Consider the following 18,486-nt stretch of genomic DNA (forward strand, 5'->3'; position numbering starts at 1 on the left):
GACCTCATGTGGCTGGAGTGTGTCAGCAGTTCCTACAAGATGAAGGCATTGATGTTATGGACTGGCCCGCCCGTTCCCCAGACCTGAATCCAACTGAGCACATCTGGGACATCATGTTTTGCTCCATCCACCAACGCCAAGTTGCACCACAGACTGTCCAGGAGTTGGCGGATGCTTTAGTCCAGGTCTGGGAGGAGATCCATCAGGAGAACATCCGCCGCCTCATCAGGAGCATGCCCAGGTGTTGAAGGGAGGTCATACAGGCACGTGGAGGCCACACACACTACTGAGCCTCATTTTGACTTGTTTAAAAGGACATTACATCAAAGTTGGATCAGCCTGTAGTGTGTTTTTCCACTTTCATTTGGAGTATAACTCCAAATCCAGACTTCCATGGGGTGATACATTTGATTTTTATTGAAAATTTTTGTGTAATTTTGTTGTTAGCACATTCAACTATAGAAAGAACAAAGTATTTAATAGAAATATTTCATTCATTCAGGTCTACAATGTCTTACTTTAGTGTTCCCTTTATTTTTCGAGCAGTGTAAATACTTAATCGTATCATGGAAGTAATAATAATTGTGTAAAATGTGTGTGTAAAATTGTGTCTGTGTGTAAAATGATTTTTTTTTTTTTTTTTTTTTTACGTCCTGTCCATCTGAGCCTCAGGACAAACATGAAAGTGAAAGCAGTGGTGACATTTTATTTTGGAAGGGCTCACCGGAAGTGCCCTCCTCTCATCAGGTCTGCCTTGACTGTGGGTCCGCCGCGCCCACTGGAAGCTGGAGGTTGCTTGGGAAGCTGAAGCATCCCTGTTTTGTCACCGACCGACCCAGCACCGGTGAACAAAAAGCAGCCCAACCACAACCTCATGTGGAGCTTCTGAGCAGACATGGCATGTAGGTGGGGAGGGATTGCTCATTCATTACTCAGTTAGCTGATTTTAATTCATGACTACGTGCAACAACAGTATGGCTAAGCAGTACGATGTGCTCTTCCGACTCCTGCTCCTCGGAGATTCTGGGGTTGGGAAAACATGTTTGTTATGCAGATTCACGGACAACGAATTCCACCCGTCTCACATCTCCACCATCGGTAAGATCCTGCACTGCCAGCATGCCTTATCCCTTCTGTTGTGAGGTTTATCATCGCCCTTATTTATCTCAATGAGCTTGTAAGATTTCCTATTGATATCAAATGCAATAATCATGTCCAATACATTTCAATACAAGTCCTACCAATATAAGAGGGACAAACAAATGCTTATGATTTGTGTTATGATTTCATCTGTGTGGGAAATTAATAAGAAATTGAAATGTTTACTGCAAAATCAATGTGACTAAATTGGCCGTATAGCCTTGATGGGAAGGAGCCAACACTTAGAGCCATGCGGATGAGTTTGCAAAGCACCAGGACTTTGCACTTTGTGCCTTAATTTAAAATGCATAAAAAGATAACAAGTGGATTAATACTGCACATATCCAGCATTTTGTCTTTGCATGCTCAGCTCCTTGTATGCTGGCAAAAAAAAAAAAACAATTTCTACACAGTTGGAGTTGCCATCCCCCCTCATAATGATAGTGGACTTTGCAAAGTGAAATCTTGTCAAGACTTGTCGAACTAGTTAATCAGAGCTTTGAGTTGCATTTGCCTTCATATTTGCATCCAGCGTACAGACCATGACAGGTGCTTTACTGGGCTTCACTTTGAGGTGTTGGAATTAAGGATGCACAGCTTTTTTTCCCCCAGTTCATTCCCCACATACTGCAGCAGAGTCTCTTATCTTTTTTCTGCGGCTGTCTTTTCAGGTTTTACAGTCATTTTCTCCCTCCCCACTAAGCTCCTTTTTGTGAGGCACTGTTGCAGCTACTTTCTGATACTGTTTGCAGTAATTTGACACAACATGGGGATGATGGAGAGCAGGCATTGTTGTGGAAGGAGGGGGGAAAAAGTCTGATTGTTTTGACAGAAGATTTTGGAGCAAAGACAAAGATGGTTTTCAAATACGGTCAAGACAGCATCATAAAAAGTGTAGCACTGTTTATTTGTATTGACATTGTTTATTAACTTGATTTCTGGATTATTGTTGTATTTTTGTAGAAAACGTCATGTATAAAACCCTCCTTGATATTCTGAATCCGCCTCCTGCAAACACACAATGCTCAAAGTCAATTTTGAGACCTTTTGGCTCGTTCCACAAGCCTTATTACTCTGAACTTTCCACCGCATGTGCAATTATGAGGTAAATTGTCTTCCTGAGGATTGATTTTTCTGATTGAACAAATACAAAATGCTCAGTCAATGGAAAATGTTACCACACCTCTAATCTGACTGCAGTACAAGAAAACTTTTTTTCCCCTTTTCACTGGAAATATAGATGTGCAGAATTATGAAGCAGCTCAACTATAAAACACAATTTTTTTCCTTTTTTTGAACAAAAGGGCACAAATAAGAAAGAAAGAGTGACATTTGAATAATATCTTTGACCTTTCACACTTCAAAACATACAATAAGGTCTGTTTTTCTTCATTCTGTGATAAGCTTTTTATCTCTGGAGCCTGTCTGTTCCTTGATGTGTTTACAATCAATACTCGATGAAACTGCATCCACAGCCTTTCAAATACTCCTCAAAGAGGTGTGATGTCTTCCCACTTGGTAAATTTCATTTTATAGAGATATAAGAACGAGTTTTCAGCAGGATGTAAGTCAGTTAAATGAAAGGAGGCCGTCATATCTTGATTATCAGGCCGAGCAGCGCCGTGCCTGGATGCACATGTTGGAGCACTGCTCTGCAGACTTCATCCTAATTCCTAAGAAAGAAAACATGCATTGACATAACTATTCGACCAAAATATTCATATATTTAATAAAATACGCCCCTGTTTTCATGCATACTACAGACGAGTTCTGCTATATCCCCACCTGTAGGATGCTATTTTAGGTGGTAGACCTATAGTTCCCTGCAGGAAGCATCCACCCTGTAGAGTGATGCTTACGCTGAACATGGGAAGTCTTTTCTCTTGTCTCTTCCAAGAAAAGTCAGCTTGTAGTGTGCATATTGTGATGTTTCTTGAGATTTTGCTGCAGTTGCGTTCACCTTCCTCCCAGCAGGAGGAACCAGACTCTTCTGTCTTGCAGACGGTGAACTGCAGATGTTCGTAGTGGATGGAAGAGTTGCAGGCAGCAGGTGGTGTCTACAAGCTGCGCCCAGGGCTTTTTCGTCCAGGCTCCAGTGATTAAAAGTCCTCTTCTCTGGTAAACAAGCAGAGATGTGGAGCACCATTAGTGTTGTCCTGCAGAGGATCAGTGAATAAATCCTTTAACCTTCACAGAAATAGAAGGATAGGAATCCTCCCCCCTACATCTCCCTCATGGCTAGCTTCATTATTTATTAGTTCCCCTGACAGTCCAGTTACCCACTTTTTGCTTTTAATTATTTCAAAATCTGTCAGGATGTCTCGCCTACTTGCAGTCAAGTTCATATCCATTAAATATTCTGGGATTAAAAGCTGATGAATGGCCTGTTAGTAGACGGTCTCATAGACCCCTATGATGACGACCAACCTGGGCATGAATGTTCCCTTGCCCGGACGCGGGTTACCGGGACCCCCCTCTGGAGCCAGGCCTGGAGGCGGGGTACGAGAGCGAGCGTCTGGTGGCCGGGCCTTCGCCCATGGGGCCCGGTCGGGCTCAGCCCGAAAGGGTTACATGGGCCCCACCTCCCGTGGGCTCACCATCTGCGGGAGGAGCCGTAGGGGTCGGGTGCAATGTGAGCTGGGCGGCAGCAAGGGGCGGGGACCCTGGCGGTCCGATCCCCGGCTGCAGAAGCTGGCTCTAGGGATGTGGAACGTCACCTCTCTGGTGGGGAAGGAGCCTGAGTTTGTGCGCGAGGTTGAGCGGTTCCGACTAGATATAGTTGGACTCACCTCGACGCATGGCTTGGGCTCTGGAACCAGTACCCTCGAGAGGGGCTGGACCTTCTTCCACTCTGGAGTTGCTCATGGTGAGAGGCGCCGAGCAGGTGTGGGCATTCTCATCGGCCCCCAGCTTGGTGCCTGCACGTTGGGGTTTACCCCGGTGGATGAAAGGGTAGTTTCCCTCCGCCTCCGGGTGGGGGGACGGGTCCTGACTGTTGTCTGTGCTTATGCACCGAACAGCAGTTCAGAGTACCCACCCTTTCTGGGGTCCTTGGAGGGAGTGCTGGAGGGTGCTCCTTCTGGGGACTCCATTGTTCTGCTGGGGGACTTCAATGCTCACGTGGGCAATGACAGTGAGACCTGGAGGGGAGTGATTGGGAGGCATGGTCCCCCCCCCTCTGAACCCAAATGGTGTTTTGTTATTGGACTTCTGTGCTCGTCATGGATTGTCTATAACGAACACCATGTTCCAGCATAAGAGTGTCCATATGTACACCTGGCATCAGGATTCCCTGGGCCGCAGTTCAATGATCGACTTTGTAGTCGTATCGTCGGACCTGCGGCCACATGCCTTGGACACTCGGGTGAAGAGGGGGGCGGAGCTGTCAACTGATCACCACCTGGTGGTGAGTTGGCTCAGATGGTGGGGGAGGAAGCCGGTCAGAGCTGGCAGGCCCAAACGTGTTGTGAGGGTCTGCTGGGAACGTCTGGCTGAGTCCCCTGTCAGAGCGAGCTTCAACTCCCACCTTCAGCAGAGCTTCGAACATGTCCCGAGTGAGGCGGGGGACATTGAGTCCGAATGGGCTGTGTTCCGTGCCTCTATTGCTGAGGCGGCCAGCCGGAGCTGTGGCTGCAAGGTCGTTGGTGCCTGTCGTGGCGGTAATCCCAGGACTCGTTGGTGGACACCAGCAGTGAGGGATGCCGTCAAGCTGAAGAAGGAGTCCTATCGGGCCTTCTTGGCCTGTGGGACTCTGGAGGCAGCTGATGGGTACCGGCGGGCTAAGCGGCATGCGGCTTCGGCCGTTGCCGAGGCAAAAACTCGGGCATGGGAGGAGTTCGGCGAGGCCATGGAGAAAGACTTCCGGACGGCTTCGAGGAGATTCTGGTCCACCATCCGGCGGCTCAGGAGGGGGGAAGCAGTGCTCCATCAACACTGTGTACAGTGGAGATGGGGTGCTGCTGACCTCAACTCGGGACGTTGTGGGTCGGTGGAGGGAATACTTCGAAGACCTCCTCAATCCTACCAACACGTCTTCCCATGAGGGAGCAGAGCTGGTGGACTCAGGGGTGGACTCTCCTATCTCTGGGGCTGAAGTCGCTGAGGTGGTCAAAAAGCTCCTTGGCGGCAAGGCCCCGGGGGTGGATGAGATCCGCCCGGAGTTCCTTAAGGCTCTGGATGCTATGGGGCTGTCCTGGCTGACACGCCTCTGCAGCATCGCATGGACATCGGGGGCAGTACCGCTGGATTGGCAGACTGGGGTGGTGGTCCCCCTTTTTAAGAAGGGGGACCGGAGGGTGTGTTCCAATTACAGGGGAATCACACTCCTCAGCCTCCCTGGTAAGGTCTATTCAGGGGTCCTGGAGAGGAGGGTCCGCCGGATAGTCGAATCCCGGATTGAGGAGGAGCAGTGTGGTTTTCGTCCTGGTCGCGGAACAGTGGACCAGCTCTATACCCTCTCTGGGGTCCTGGGGGGGGGGGCATGGGAGTTTGCCCAACCAGTCTACATGTGCTTTGTGGACCTGGAGAAGGCATTCGACCGTGTCCCCCGGGGGCTCCTGTGGGGGGTACTCCGGGAGTATGGGGTACCGGACCCCCTTGTATGAGCTGTCCGGTCCCTGTACGACAGGTGTCAGAGCTTGGTCCGCATTGCCGGTAGTAAGTCGGATTCGTTTCCGGTGAGGGTTGGACTCCACCAAGGCTGCCCTTTATCACCAATTCTGTTCATAACTTATATGGACAGAATTTCTAGGCGCAGCCGAGGGGTTGAGGGGATCCGACTTGGTGGCCTCAGGATTGGGTCCCTGCTTTTTGCGGATGACGTGGTCCTGTTGGCTTCATCTGGTCGTGATCTCCAGCTCTCGCTTGAGCGATTCGCGGCCGAGTGTGAAGCGGCTGGGATGAGAATCAGCACCTCAAAATCTGAGACCATGGTCCTCAGCCGGAATAGGGTGGATTGCCCTCTCCGGGTCGGGAGTCAGGTCCTGCCTCAAGTGGAGGAGTTTAAATATCTCGGGGTCTTGTTCACGAGTGAGGGAAGGATGGAGCGTGAGATCGACAGACGGATCGGTGCGGCGTCTGCAGTAATGCGGGCTCTGCGCCGGTCTGTCGTGGTGAAGAAGGAGCTGAGCCAGAAGGCGAAGCTCTAGATTTACCAGTCGATCTACGTTCCTACCCTCACCTATGGTCATGAGCTGTGGGTCGTGACCGAAAGAACGAGATCTCATATACAGGTGGCTGAAATGAGTTTCCTCCGCAGGGTGGCCGGGCTCTCCCTTAGAGATAGGGTGAGGAGCTCAGTCATCCGGGAGGGGCTCAGAGTAGAGCCGCTGCTCCTCCGCATCGAGAGGAACCAGTTGAGGTGGCTCGGGCATCTGGTCAGGATGCCTCCTGGACGCCTCCCTGGTGAGGTGTTCCAGGCACGTCCCTCGGGGAGGAGACCCCGGGGAAGACCCAGGACACGCTGGAGGGATTACATCTCTCGGCTGGCCTGGGAATGCCTCGGGATCCCTCCCGCAGAGTTGGCAAATGTGGCTGGGGAGAGGGAAGTCTGGGCTTCCCTGCTTAGGCTGCTGCCCCCGCGACCCGACCCCGGATAAGCGGCAGAAGATGGATGGATGGATGGATTTTTAAAACATGCACATCAGTAGCTGGAAGATTTGTTTTCAGAACAGTTCCTTTTTATATCATCCAATCTGCTCACGGGCTGAAAATGCACCGGTGGCACCGAGTGGAAGGGAATTAAAATTAGATTCAATCAGTTCAGATAATTTTGAAGTTCTTTTTAAACTCCTTTTATCAGACTTGTGTGGATTTGCAATCTTTCTTTTGTTTCACATCGCCTGAGAAAGCTCTTCAGATGTCGGAACGACGACGACGATGCTCTGCAGCAGCAGAGTGAACAGCAGCTTTTTCCTGTGATGCCTTTAAATAAGACAAACAGCACAGTATTATTAAGATACATATCTGTACTTTAACTTTTATTTATATCTCCATTAGCCACATGAATAAAGCTGACTCTGATGAGGTTGGCAGAGGTCGAGGTTGGAGTTCATACAGACCGCTGATGCTCTTTACAGAAAACCCAGAAGCTGTGGAGGGAAAAGGCTGGGTTTTTTTTTTTTTTTAACCTTTTTCTAACATGTAAGACTCCAAAATTCGTTCTGAGATCTGATCTGAATGAGTAATCCGTCCGCTCTTGTTGAAGTAGCTCATTTCCTTCCGGCAGGTCACGGTGCTCCGGACTTCTCGGGGCAAAGTGTGACTGTTGAGATGATTTAGTATTGGTGCTCAGTCACACTCCTGACTTTAATCTTTCTCCCTGTTACCTTGGTGGTCTCGTCAGTGGTCTGCCTCTGAGCCTCTGGCTGACAAGTCACCCATAAAATATCAGCCTGGCCCGGCTCTATTACATATCTCAATAAACCCCTGTCCTCGCGGATATGAGCCAAGTGGTGTTCGGGTCACGGCCGTGTCATACACACACAGCACGCCGCTGCTCGTTAGTCTGCAGGGTGGGGCATGGATCACCGCTGCCACAGATGGTTGTTGTGTTGCGTTTAAGAACATAGAAAGTGTGATCTGTATATTTGTCTCCTGGTTTTGAAAGCAGGATGTGTCAACCAGTCCTGTGGCAATTTTGTCCGTGTGTGTTTGGGCCCCGGTTTCCCCTCCTTTAGTGTGTTAATAGTGATTTATCTGATGATTTAACATGCCCCCCCAACCCATGCCATCAGAGGAAGGCTTTTGAACTGTGTGCTGATAACAGTTCAGGTGGTCCCTCTCCTCTTCCGCCTGCAAGATGCAGTATTCTTGCTTTTTGGATTTTGTGCTTTCAGCCAACATTAACTAACTCCCATTGAGGGAGCGTTTTTTTTTGCTTGACCTTGTTAATGCTTTTGCAATCCGCCATGTTCGATGCTTTTCAGTAGTATTCACAAAGCATATGCATTGATTTCCACTGCATTGTGTTTTTAACGCTGCGCTGCCTGAAAACCACAAGATCACATGTATTTATTTTCAGTATTATGGCTCACGTAGAGATTTCACCTCATTCTTTGATTTAATCTAAAAGATGTGTCCCAACATTTTGAAACTGTTTAACTTTTTTCCTGCAGAAACATTCAGAGACTGGTGAACTCCTCCTCATAAAGACTTGTATTAGATTCAGTCACATTTCAGCCCTGGCAACCATTTTATTTTATTTTATTTTATTTTATTTTATTTTATTTTATTTTATTTTAATTGTTTTAGTTTATTTAGTTTTAGTTTTATTTTATTTTGATTTATTTAATTAAATTTTTTTTTTATTTTAACTGAAATATAAAGTTTTAGCTTTTATTTCTATTTCACACAATCCTTTTTTTTTTTTTTTTTTTTAAATAATGGTAAATAAGTAAATAATTAAGGACACAACAGTCACAAATTCCACAATTTTATAAAATACATTTTGTTAAATAAAACACCTGGACTTAAGTAATTGGTTTGAGAATAGAGTATTAACAAAAATCTGCTATTTATGAGAAAACACTAAATATGGTCGACAGTATTTAACTGCCCTGTGATGGACTGGCGACCAGTCCAAGGTGAACCCTGCCTCTCGCCCGATGATTGCTGGGACCCTTAATTGGACTAAGCGGTTTGGAAAATGAATGAATGAGTATTAACTCTTTAAAAAATATTGTGCAAAATCTCTTGTAAATGTGTGCTTCATAACACAATGCTTTACAAACAAGAGAAGCGTCTTTGTCTTCTTGTCCAGCCTCTGAACGCACATCATCCACAATGTCACTCAGCTGCACAGAGTTCAGCCGGAGCAGCAAAAACAAGGAAACATTTTCCAACTTGTCTTCAGCCTCAGGCAACTCTGACTCACCTCATATCACAGGAGAATATTCATCCTGTTTCACATAACTCCCTCTGGAGGCTTCACACAACTTTCTTCACTGACGCAGCCGCCTCAACACCTGCAAACACACTTCAGTTCTTTAAATCTTTATTGTGTGCATTCAAACGATATGCACAGGGCTTGACATTTACTGCTGATAAATATTCTGCTCAGCTCATGTTCGGCAAAGACTAATGACACTTTTTTAAGTGCACAATAAAGGTTTGTTCCTTGTTCTGTTGCGTCCCAGAAACACAGCTGTTGTCCGTCCTGTGCTGGAAATGGTCGTCATGGATGACAGATACCCCCCCACCAGTGAATTAGTGTCAGTGTGAAAGCATTCATGTTAGGGCCTGTCACTATTACCTCCAGAACACTGACATGCATTGCTGTTTAATCCGTCTCACGTTGTCAAACACAGTCAATTAGTCCAGTCAGTTTGGGGTGTGTACCCATTAGTTTTTACATGGTTTTCACACTGCCGATTGCCAAATGCTGCCATATCAAATTAGCTGCTATTTCTCACATTCTGCATATTACAGTCCATTGTTGCAGTTACCTCCGCAGGGAAGGAGGGAAGCTCAACAATGCTTCCGCAAGTTGAGAATTTTCTCATTTTGCCAACATAATAGACTGTTATTTACACTTACTTCCAGGAAGCTGAATGGATCTTTGTTCCCTTTGCAGATGTGGTGAAGGAGGTAATGCTTTCTGGGTGTTTTCCCTTTCCCTTCCGTTAGCTAGTTAGTTTATTTATTTTGAACAAATGAAAGAAAATAAGAAAAGAAAAATATACGTACATACCTGTAGATACCTAACCCTAACCCTGTACATACACACACGTATATACATACATGTACTTACTAATTAAGAAAATAATAACAATCACAAATATTAATAACAATAATAATAATCATTCCTCGTCAATTTGATAATTAAATAAATTCGTGAGATAAAAGGAGTTCGAAAAAGAAGTGGGAAGAGGTGTACACTTATTTGGTATTCCCACCCCTACCCACTCTACTCATCTAGTTTTCCATTCTGTCGCTGCACATCACCACATACTTATTCAATTTACTATCTATATTTACATTCACATATTTACACTTACACACACATTTCCACATTGGTTGCTCTGCATATGTTATTGATATATATTATAAATAACTTGGGACCTAATACAGACCCCTGTGGCACTCCACATGAGATTTCTTTGTATTTATTTTTCTTTGTATTTATTTCTAACCCTAACCCACGGGAGGTGGGCTCACCCTTACTCCCCAGCATTAATTAGCAAAGACCAGCCCTTAAAGTAAGCAGGTGTAGCAGGATATTACGAACACTTTTAAAGACTCCAAAAATAAATGAGCAAGCTTGTGCATTAGCATGAACCTGGCAGCACATAAAATATGTCTGGCTGCACATGTTCGAACCTGTTATCTACCCTCAAAGGTTCGTTATTACAACTACAAATGCAATTTCTTTAGCAGTTTTAGCAGCTTTCCACCAGGTTAGGAAGGAAACCCACAATTAAAAGGACATCAGACATATAAACGAGACAGTTTGGATGGTTTTATTCTTTTTGTATGAAGTTATTAAGATTACTTCTTAGTTTGCTGCAGTGGCGCTCACTTCCTCTCTGCATCATTCGCCCACTTTCTTGAATGAATTCTGCAGCTCTTTGCTAATACTTGTAGATTGTAATGAATGAAAGCACCCATTTTTTTCCACAATAAATGGAAGTCAAGCCCCATGCAGATGTTTCACTTGTCCCGAGTCCTCTGTAATAGGAAGACAGAGGCTGAAGCCAGACTTCATTTAAGGCTCAGATCGTCGTGTCATTGCACTGCACTGCAGCTACTGCCCGACTCCAACTGGTTTTGGACACATACAGTGAAATGAAGTCGATAAAAATCAGCCAGAGCAGTTAAAGTGCATCTACCAGCTGTTTCCTCCTGTTTGTCTCCTGGAATATACTCAACCTTGCAGATATTCAACTATAAAAAAAAAAAACACATAAGCAAAAGATCACCCAGCCATGCCAATTGATTGGACTCAGTAGCTCTTTCTCAGAGGGGGATGCGAGCTGTGATGCAGGGCTGCTGATGATCAGGTTAATCGGTATGAACTGCTGGATGATTTCTTAGGGTTTAGAGCCGTCTTTAGAAGCCAAAAAGCGTGTTTTTATTGAAGATAGATAAGAAAAGAATTTTTTCTTTCAAAATCGCATTGCAAGTTTGAAAAACTGAGAGCTATCTCTGTAGGTTTTTTTTTTATTTTATTTATTTTTTTTTTTTTAACAAACTCTGTGTCTATTTCTACTTTATAGCTTATTGGGTTGAAGTAAACTCTGCACAGAAAGTGGAAAAAAAAAAAGTTTGGTGGATTATCTCTTTGTTGTAAAATTGCTTTGAGGCAATGAACATCATACCAGAAAGAAAGCCTGTTCATTTTACATCGTACTCGGTGCCACGTTTGTAAGGAAAGTGCATGTGTGGGATGAGCAGAGTTAAATATGTGGGTTCTGCCCTTTTAGTCTAAGTATCATGTGGAAGAACTATGAGGAGGAGGTGCTAGACTGTCGTCTTGCACCTCCTCCTCGTGCTGGTCACCAGCTTGGTCACACTTTCCTTAGGGATGGCATCCCATTCTTCAGTCTGCATTTGTCGCAAGAAACATGGCGGCTTGCTTTGTCATCTTGGAGGATAAAGTTCACTTCCAGACTGTGGAAATAAGAGATTTCTACCGCTTTTAGAATCTCATGTCAACTTCGCTGCATTGAGATTTCCTCCAGATGTGACAAATTTTGTTTTTCCAGTAAGAAAAATGCATCTCTACACCGTCTCATCGCCTTCATCTGAAGTTTTACACCATCAGTGCAACAATCAGAATAATGTTGTCAGTGACTTTGCCACAGTTTGATCCTACAAACTCACAGGTCCTGCTCAGGGGCAAATGAAGCACCTGACTGTCAGCAGCCGGCCTACCACAAGCTCAAAACAAGAGTCAAAAGCAGAGTAAAGTGTTTGCCATTGTTAGAAAGGATTTAGTACATCTTTTATAGGTGTAGCCTGCATACTCAGCTCTGCTGCTCATCCCAAACACGAATGTTACGACATTTAAAAGGGAGAAACTTTCGAAAGACATGAAAATGTTTGCCAAGAAGCTTTATTACAACAAAAAAATAATCAATCAAACACACGTTTTACTCACTCTTTGTGCTAAATTTATATGGCAAAATTTGTATTTATGTTACAATATTGTAATCTGAATACAGCTGCATGAATAACTATCTATGTATGTTATTTTAGTCATGAGATGGAGGGAAAAACTATCAGACTCAGGATTCTGAAACAGATCAGAGCAAGTTATGTAACCCCTTCTCCAATCTCTTCTCCCATTTCTTATCCTCATGCTCTCATTTTCCTCATTTTACCACTGTCAGGATACACAGGACTGGACTAAACAGTTCATTAGCTTGATCATCTAAAGGCTGGATTATGCAGCGATGGTGCAGCTCTCCTAGCAGACTGCAATGTTTATAAAACGGGTGCAGATAATGGTGACTCCGCTGTCTGTAAAAGAACCGCCTCGCTAATCAACATCGGCTGCATACTGAGGGGCAGAAAGGATTCATCTCTGAGAACTTTCATGTCAGAACTTTCCTGAACTGTGCCGTTCTGCTGCAGCAAAGATCAAATCTGAAGCTCATCTGTGAATGTAATATTACATCTTCTGACCCAATCTTCTCTCTTCCAGGAGTCGACTTCAAAATGAAGACACTAGTAATAGATGGTATCAAAGTACGGATACAGATATGGTAAGATCCAGTGCTGGAAGACTTGTTCTGTTTTCCAGGATATCATTCTTTCAGCCTGCATTATTTATGTTTGTGCAGCTGACTGTGTGCGCTGTTATCCAGAACAGTGAGCTTATGTTTGCTGCTTCATATTCGATGAATTTGGGAGTAATCAGCAAAACCACAAAACAGATATGAAGGACGCAGTTGGCTGAAGTAAAAAATATCTATAAAAAAAAGGTAGATAATCAGTCAGGTCTTGTTTTGTTAGGTGTAGATGAATAACAACTATATCAGTCGAATTATCCGCAGTTGCAGTTTTTCTAAATGCAAAAGAAAGAAAGACGTAACATTATGGTGATGTGTGATAAAAAAATAAGACATTTTATTCTTCAGGGACACATTGAATAGATAATTTTTTTAGCAGTTCAACCACTTTTGTTGATCTGTTTCAATCAGCCTGAAATGATGAACCGTGACATCCTGCAACATAAAAGCAAGAATCTGCAGCAACAACAAGCAGAAGTGATACCAGAATAACAAGGTTTCTTACTTCATGACGCAGATGTTACGATGTTGGGACGTGCAATCCTAAGATCAGCATTTTTCTCTGCAAAAGATAATGCATGTGCATTTTTTTTCCATGTGTGTTTATCTTTTATGTGCAGGGACACAGCCGGGCAGGAGCGGTACCAGACCATCACCAAGCAGTACTACAGACGAGCGCAGGTGATGAGCTGCTGCACCTTATTACACCTTCACAGTGTAATATTACTTCCGCTGCAGGAAGTAGGAACAGTTTATCTGGTTCTAACATCAGTTTTCTCTGCAGCTTCAAGGCCATCTCATACTTTACCAATGTAGCATTTTAACATTATGCTTTAAAAAGGTTTCATTTTATCTTTTGTGCGACTAAAAATGTAACATTTCTTCCTACAATATGACCTTCACAGCTACATACAAGCAGCGCCGGCAGCCTAACGCTGCTTTCTATGGATTTTGCCTTTGCTTTGGGCTGCTAAAGAGATTAAAGGGGCTGAAAGTGAATTTTCCATTTACCAGAAACTGGTAATGAAATTGGGGGGGGAAATGTCTTGTTTTGTGCAATAAAACAATTTAGTGGATTTTTCTTTCAGCCTGCAGCTTAAAAGAATAAAATATGTTAGAGGCAGAAAGTCTGCCAATGTTCCAAACATGGTTTGCATCGAGGAAAAATGTTTTCCTATTTTATTTAATTTAATTTTATATTTTATTTTTTTAATTCCATTTATTGTTTTCATATTTTTTTCTTTTGTTTTTTAATTTTATTTTTATTTGTGTTATTTTATTTTATTTTAATTAATATTTTATTTTATTTTGTATTACATTTTTTTATTCCATTTTCTTTTTATTCATATTTTTTCTTTTTTTCTTTTGTATTTTTATTTAATTGTGGTATTTTATTTTATTTTATTTTAATGAATATTTTTATTTTTATTTTTCTATTTTATTTTATTTTATTTTATTTTACTACTATTGGATAGTTTTGCTGAACTGGATGGAAAAATATTAATTGGAACATTTTTCGACCATGTCTCCTCAGGGAATCTTCCTGATATATGACATCACGAGTGAGCGATCTTTCCAGCACATCATGAAGTGGGCCAGTGATGTGGATGAGGTGAGTCACTCAGACCGAGGGTTTAGGAGCTAGATAAATCAGGCACATGGGAAAATCAGAAAGCAGTCTTTCCTCATTGTAGACTCGACCAAACCATGAGATCTGTGTGCACGGAGAGCCTTGATTGACAAAAAACAGATGATATAGTGTGATAAAACCTACACGCACTGACCTGACAGCTGTGCTGTATTATGTTTCATCCTTATTTTCCATCATGTCATATTTTAAAAGTGTTGTCATGAATATTGGAGAAACAATGTGTTTTTCTCTCCGGTTTGAGTCTTCATGAAGCTGTCTCTATCTGCCCTGCTTTCCCCTCCCATTTCCCTGATGATTTTGCTCTATTAATTTCGTCATTATGGACCTAATTTCCTCTACGGCTCTGTCTGAATATACTTTCTATTGATCTTGGCATGCTTCCCACTTACTTTTAATCATAGTCTCATTTCCTGGACGCTGTCGCGCCTGTGTTTTCTTCCCACTGCCTTCTCTTGACATTTGAAATCTCCACTTTGCCTCAGTGTTGCTTTCTCCTCTGTCTTGATCCATAAATATCTTTTCATAACAACATGACAACCCCTTCCAGTACGCTCCTGACAAGGTCCAGAAGATCCTCGTAGGGAACAAATCGGACGAAGTGGACAAGAGGCAGGTGGCCACCGAGCAAGGTGTCAAGGTCAGTCAGTCACCGGCCATATTCCTGATCTATTCAAGACAGAAATCCATAACTATTTCCACGTTGGATTTAGTTTGGGTGCAAAATATTAATATGATGCCCAAATCAGCTGAGTTTCATTGGAAATTTCATGGAAATCACAGTTTCAGATGTCCAATATGCAGAGCCGAGTTATGGGAAAACTTGTACTTATCATATTTGTCTGATCTGGTCTGTTCTTTTACTTAACTCTTAAAGATCTAAAGTGATTTTGTTTTTTTCTTTATGTGCATGCATGCATAAGTACATGTTGTGCACCCAGTCAACCAACAGGGGCTCACTCTTGCCTCATCAAATGTGCTAAAAGAGGACATTAATGTCACACAAACTATATGTTTGAGAGATCAAACTCGCACTTTTTATGCATCTGGTGCATTTACTGTTGCTTTACATTATAAAAAAGGAAATGTAAATTTTATAAAGATTTATTATCCAGGAAGGTTAGCATGCTAACCAGCACATGCTAACCAGCACATGCTATCGTTTATCTCCTTGAAAGACCATATCATATCTCAAGGGGATATCATGACTATACAACTAACACGGCTGAATTTGCACAGTGTCCTCTGGACCACACGCAGCTGGTTGTGGAGAAATGGTCTGAACAAGACCCCGATGCTGTCTTCAATCTTTGATTTAGTCTCTTATGCACACATTTTTAAAGCATCTGCTGGGATGATGCTACGCTGGCTCTGTTTGGGTCAGTTGTTAAAGGTTTCCGTCATTTATGTACATATATATATTGTCTTATAATACGTCCTACCCAGTGCTGTAGTTGTCCCTTGAGAAGTGGGTATACTTTTCGCCCTTGTTTTAAAAAACAAAACAAAAAAAAACAAAACAAAAAAAAAAATAGCCCAGAAAAACATTGTTTCATAAAAAGTGACATTTAAGACTACTCTATTTAGTTCACTCTAAAAATCCATCAGAATATTTGCTCATTGTCACATAATTTCTGCTCTTCGGTTTCAGGGAGGAAGAGTTATGAAATTACTAAATCTACACCGGCACATAGAGCTGGTGAGAGACAGACTCATAGACTTATGTAAATATATCTTCATTATGTCTATGTTCAGAAATGAGAAATTTAGAAGTGGGTATACTCAGTATACCCACGTATACCCTGGACTACACCACTGGTCCCACCCATCAAGTTAGAAGAACAACAAGACAGTGAAACTGGAAATGCAACTTTGCCTCAGTGTCTAGGCTTAAGAGCTGGACTAAAAGAAAAACCAGTTCGTTATGCTGAGATCGTACTGGTTATCCACGCAGATCATCTGTGGCTGTGGGATGTTTTCTATGCTGCCGCCCTACCTAACAATGTGGGACAGAAAAAAAGTCTATTTTTCACATTACACATTTAAAAATGGCACCATGGTTTATAGCTGTCGGCAGATAGACTTAGATATTTTCCGCACCTAAAAAAAGAGGTGCTTGGTTGTTTTTCAGCTTCCTTTTTTACATATATTTATATATCCAGCCTTTATATATAAACTGAAATTCTGTTTTGCGTCCCTCAAGCTGGCCAAGGCTTATGGAATGGACTTCTTTGAGACAAGTGCCTTCACCAACCATAATATAACAGAGGTGAGGTGACGTCTCATGACGATGCATAAAATAGTAACAAGATCAAATATTTATAACTATATGAAGAGGAAATGACTCGGTCTGTCATCTCGCTCCTCTCCTGTGACTGTTTCTCTTCCAGACTTTTACACGACTGGCTGAACAAGTGCTGGCAGCCAATAAAAAGGACCTGGATCTTCTTCGGATGTCCCTTAATGATGAGGTTAATCTTGCCGCATTGGAGGAAGAGGAGGGACTCTGTGACAGCTCAGGGGGCAACGAACGCAAAGGCTGCTGGTGTTAAAAGCATTAAATGAATTAATCGCCACATACTTTGTGCACTCTTGGTAAAAAAAAAAAAAAAAAAAAGTTTCATTTTTGTTTTTAGCCTGAAATAAAGACAAATGCTTAGCTCTAATTTTAAAAGCAGATTTTGTCATATTTTATTTTTAGGTATTGCCAGGTGATTTAAAAGCAGTTTTAAGGACAAAAAGAAGAACATTTTGCCACCAAGTGCCAAGTGTATGGAGAAGAATTTAATTGGATTTGATTAGATTAAAATAGTAGTACCAATCTGCCCATTGCCTCAATTTTTAAAATGCATTTTATGTAGTATAAGAATCTACCACAAGAGGGCGCTACATGCATAGAGAAAAAGCACACAACAGAACCGTGACCAGCTTTAAGTTTTGTTCTGCAGGCTTTTTTTCCTTTCTTTCTATCTCGTTTTTATGCCTGTGGTTTTGGTTGTAATTGCACTTGCAATGGCTACCTGTAATAGAGTGCAACTGTTCTTAATATACGCAGTTATTTCATTTTTTTCTGCTTTGTTGACATCAACTTTTGCAGCTTGTAAATGGTCAGAAACACCCAACTGTGGCGTTAATATGAGACGAGCATTGGAAGGAGAATCCTTGAGTTTTTTCTGTAGCAAAACAAAAGGTATTTTTCTATGTTCTGTGCTGGGTTTATTAGCAGAAAATTGCTTATACTATTGCTGGTTTGATAACTGCCTGTTGCATTGTACATACTGGATTTTCCACAGCATAACAGACTGATAAAGTCATGAACTATATCGCCATTAGAGGGCTGTATAAAAACTCTACATGGATATTCTAGATAATCTGAAATACTCTGTGAACTAATGTTTTGGTCATTCTGTCCCTTTCTCACTGTTTTGTACAGAGTCAAGTGGAAATGCCGTTTCTTCTTTCCCCTCACAGATTTAGCAAAGGGGCAAGTGAGAGTTTTGCATGCAATTTTTTCTTTTCTTTCTCTTCTTTTTATTGCAACTTCAATGAAGTTAATAATTGCCTGATCACAATACAAGGAACATTTGACCAGAGTTGCCTCTTGTGAGGGTTACACAGAATGGACATCAGTATAGGAAGACTACATTTTTGGCTACATTTTTTTGCAACTATGTATTAAATGCTATGGAAAAAAAAAAACTTAATGTGTGCAGTGTGTGAGAAGGCGGTATGTTGTACTGAATGATGTAAGCTATGGCTACGCAATGTATCTGTGTTGATTTTCAGGATTTTTTTCTTTTCTTTCTTGTTGATTAATTTAAATGTAATTGTGAAGATATATGAATATGCAACATGTAAAATGCAACATGTTGTCAAATGTTTAAGAGTAAATACTTGCAGATATGACAGTTTAAGGCGTCTTCTTTGGTGAAGTTTGAAACTCAGGTATTCCTTAAAGTGAGTAAA

General features: G+C 42.5%; 1 protein-coding gene across 1 annotated transcript; it reads left to right on the forward strand.

Moving 5' to 3' along the window:
* Positions 1–974: 974 nt before the first annotated feature.
* Positions 975–17,072, forward strand: rab15 (RAB15, member RAS oncogene family; the record flags this gene model as incomplete). The annotated part of the gene is made up of 7 exons (XM_079255509.1): positions 975–1,098; positions 12,785–12,845; positions 13,493–13,553; positions 14,407–14,484; positions 15,071–15,160; positions 16,724–16,789; positions 16,911–17,072. 7 exons carry the CDS (start codon positions 975–977, stop codon positions 17,070–17,072), a joined length of 642 nt encoding a protein of 213 aa, XP_079111635.1.
* Between the last annotated feature and the right edge of the window lie 1,414 nt (positions 17,073–18,486).

Source organism: Telmatherina bonti (assembly GCF_933228915.1).
Source record: "Telmatherina bonti genome assembly, chromosome: 16".
NCBI classification, from domain to species: Eukaryota; Metazoa; Chordata; class Actinopteri; order Atheriniformes; family Telmatherinidae; genus Telmatherina; species Telmatherina bonti.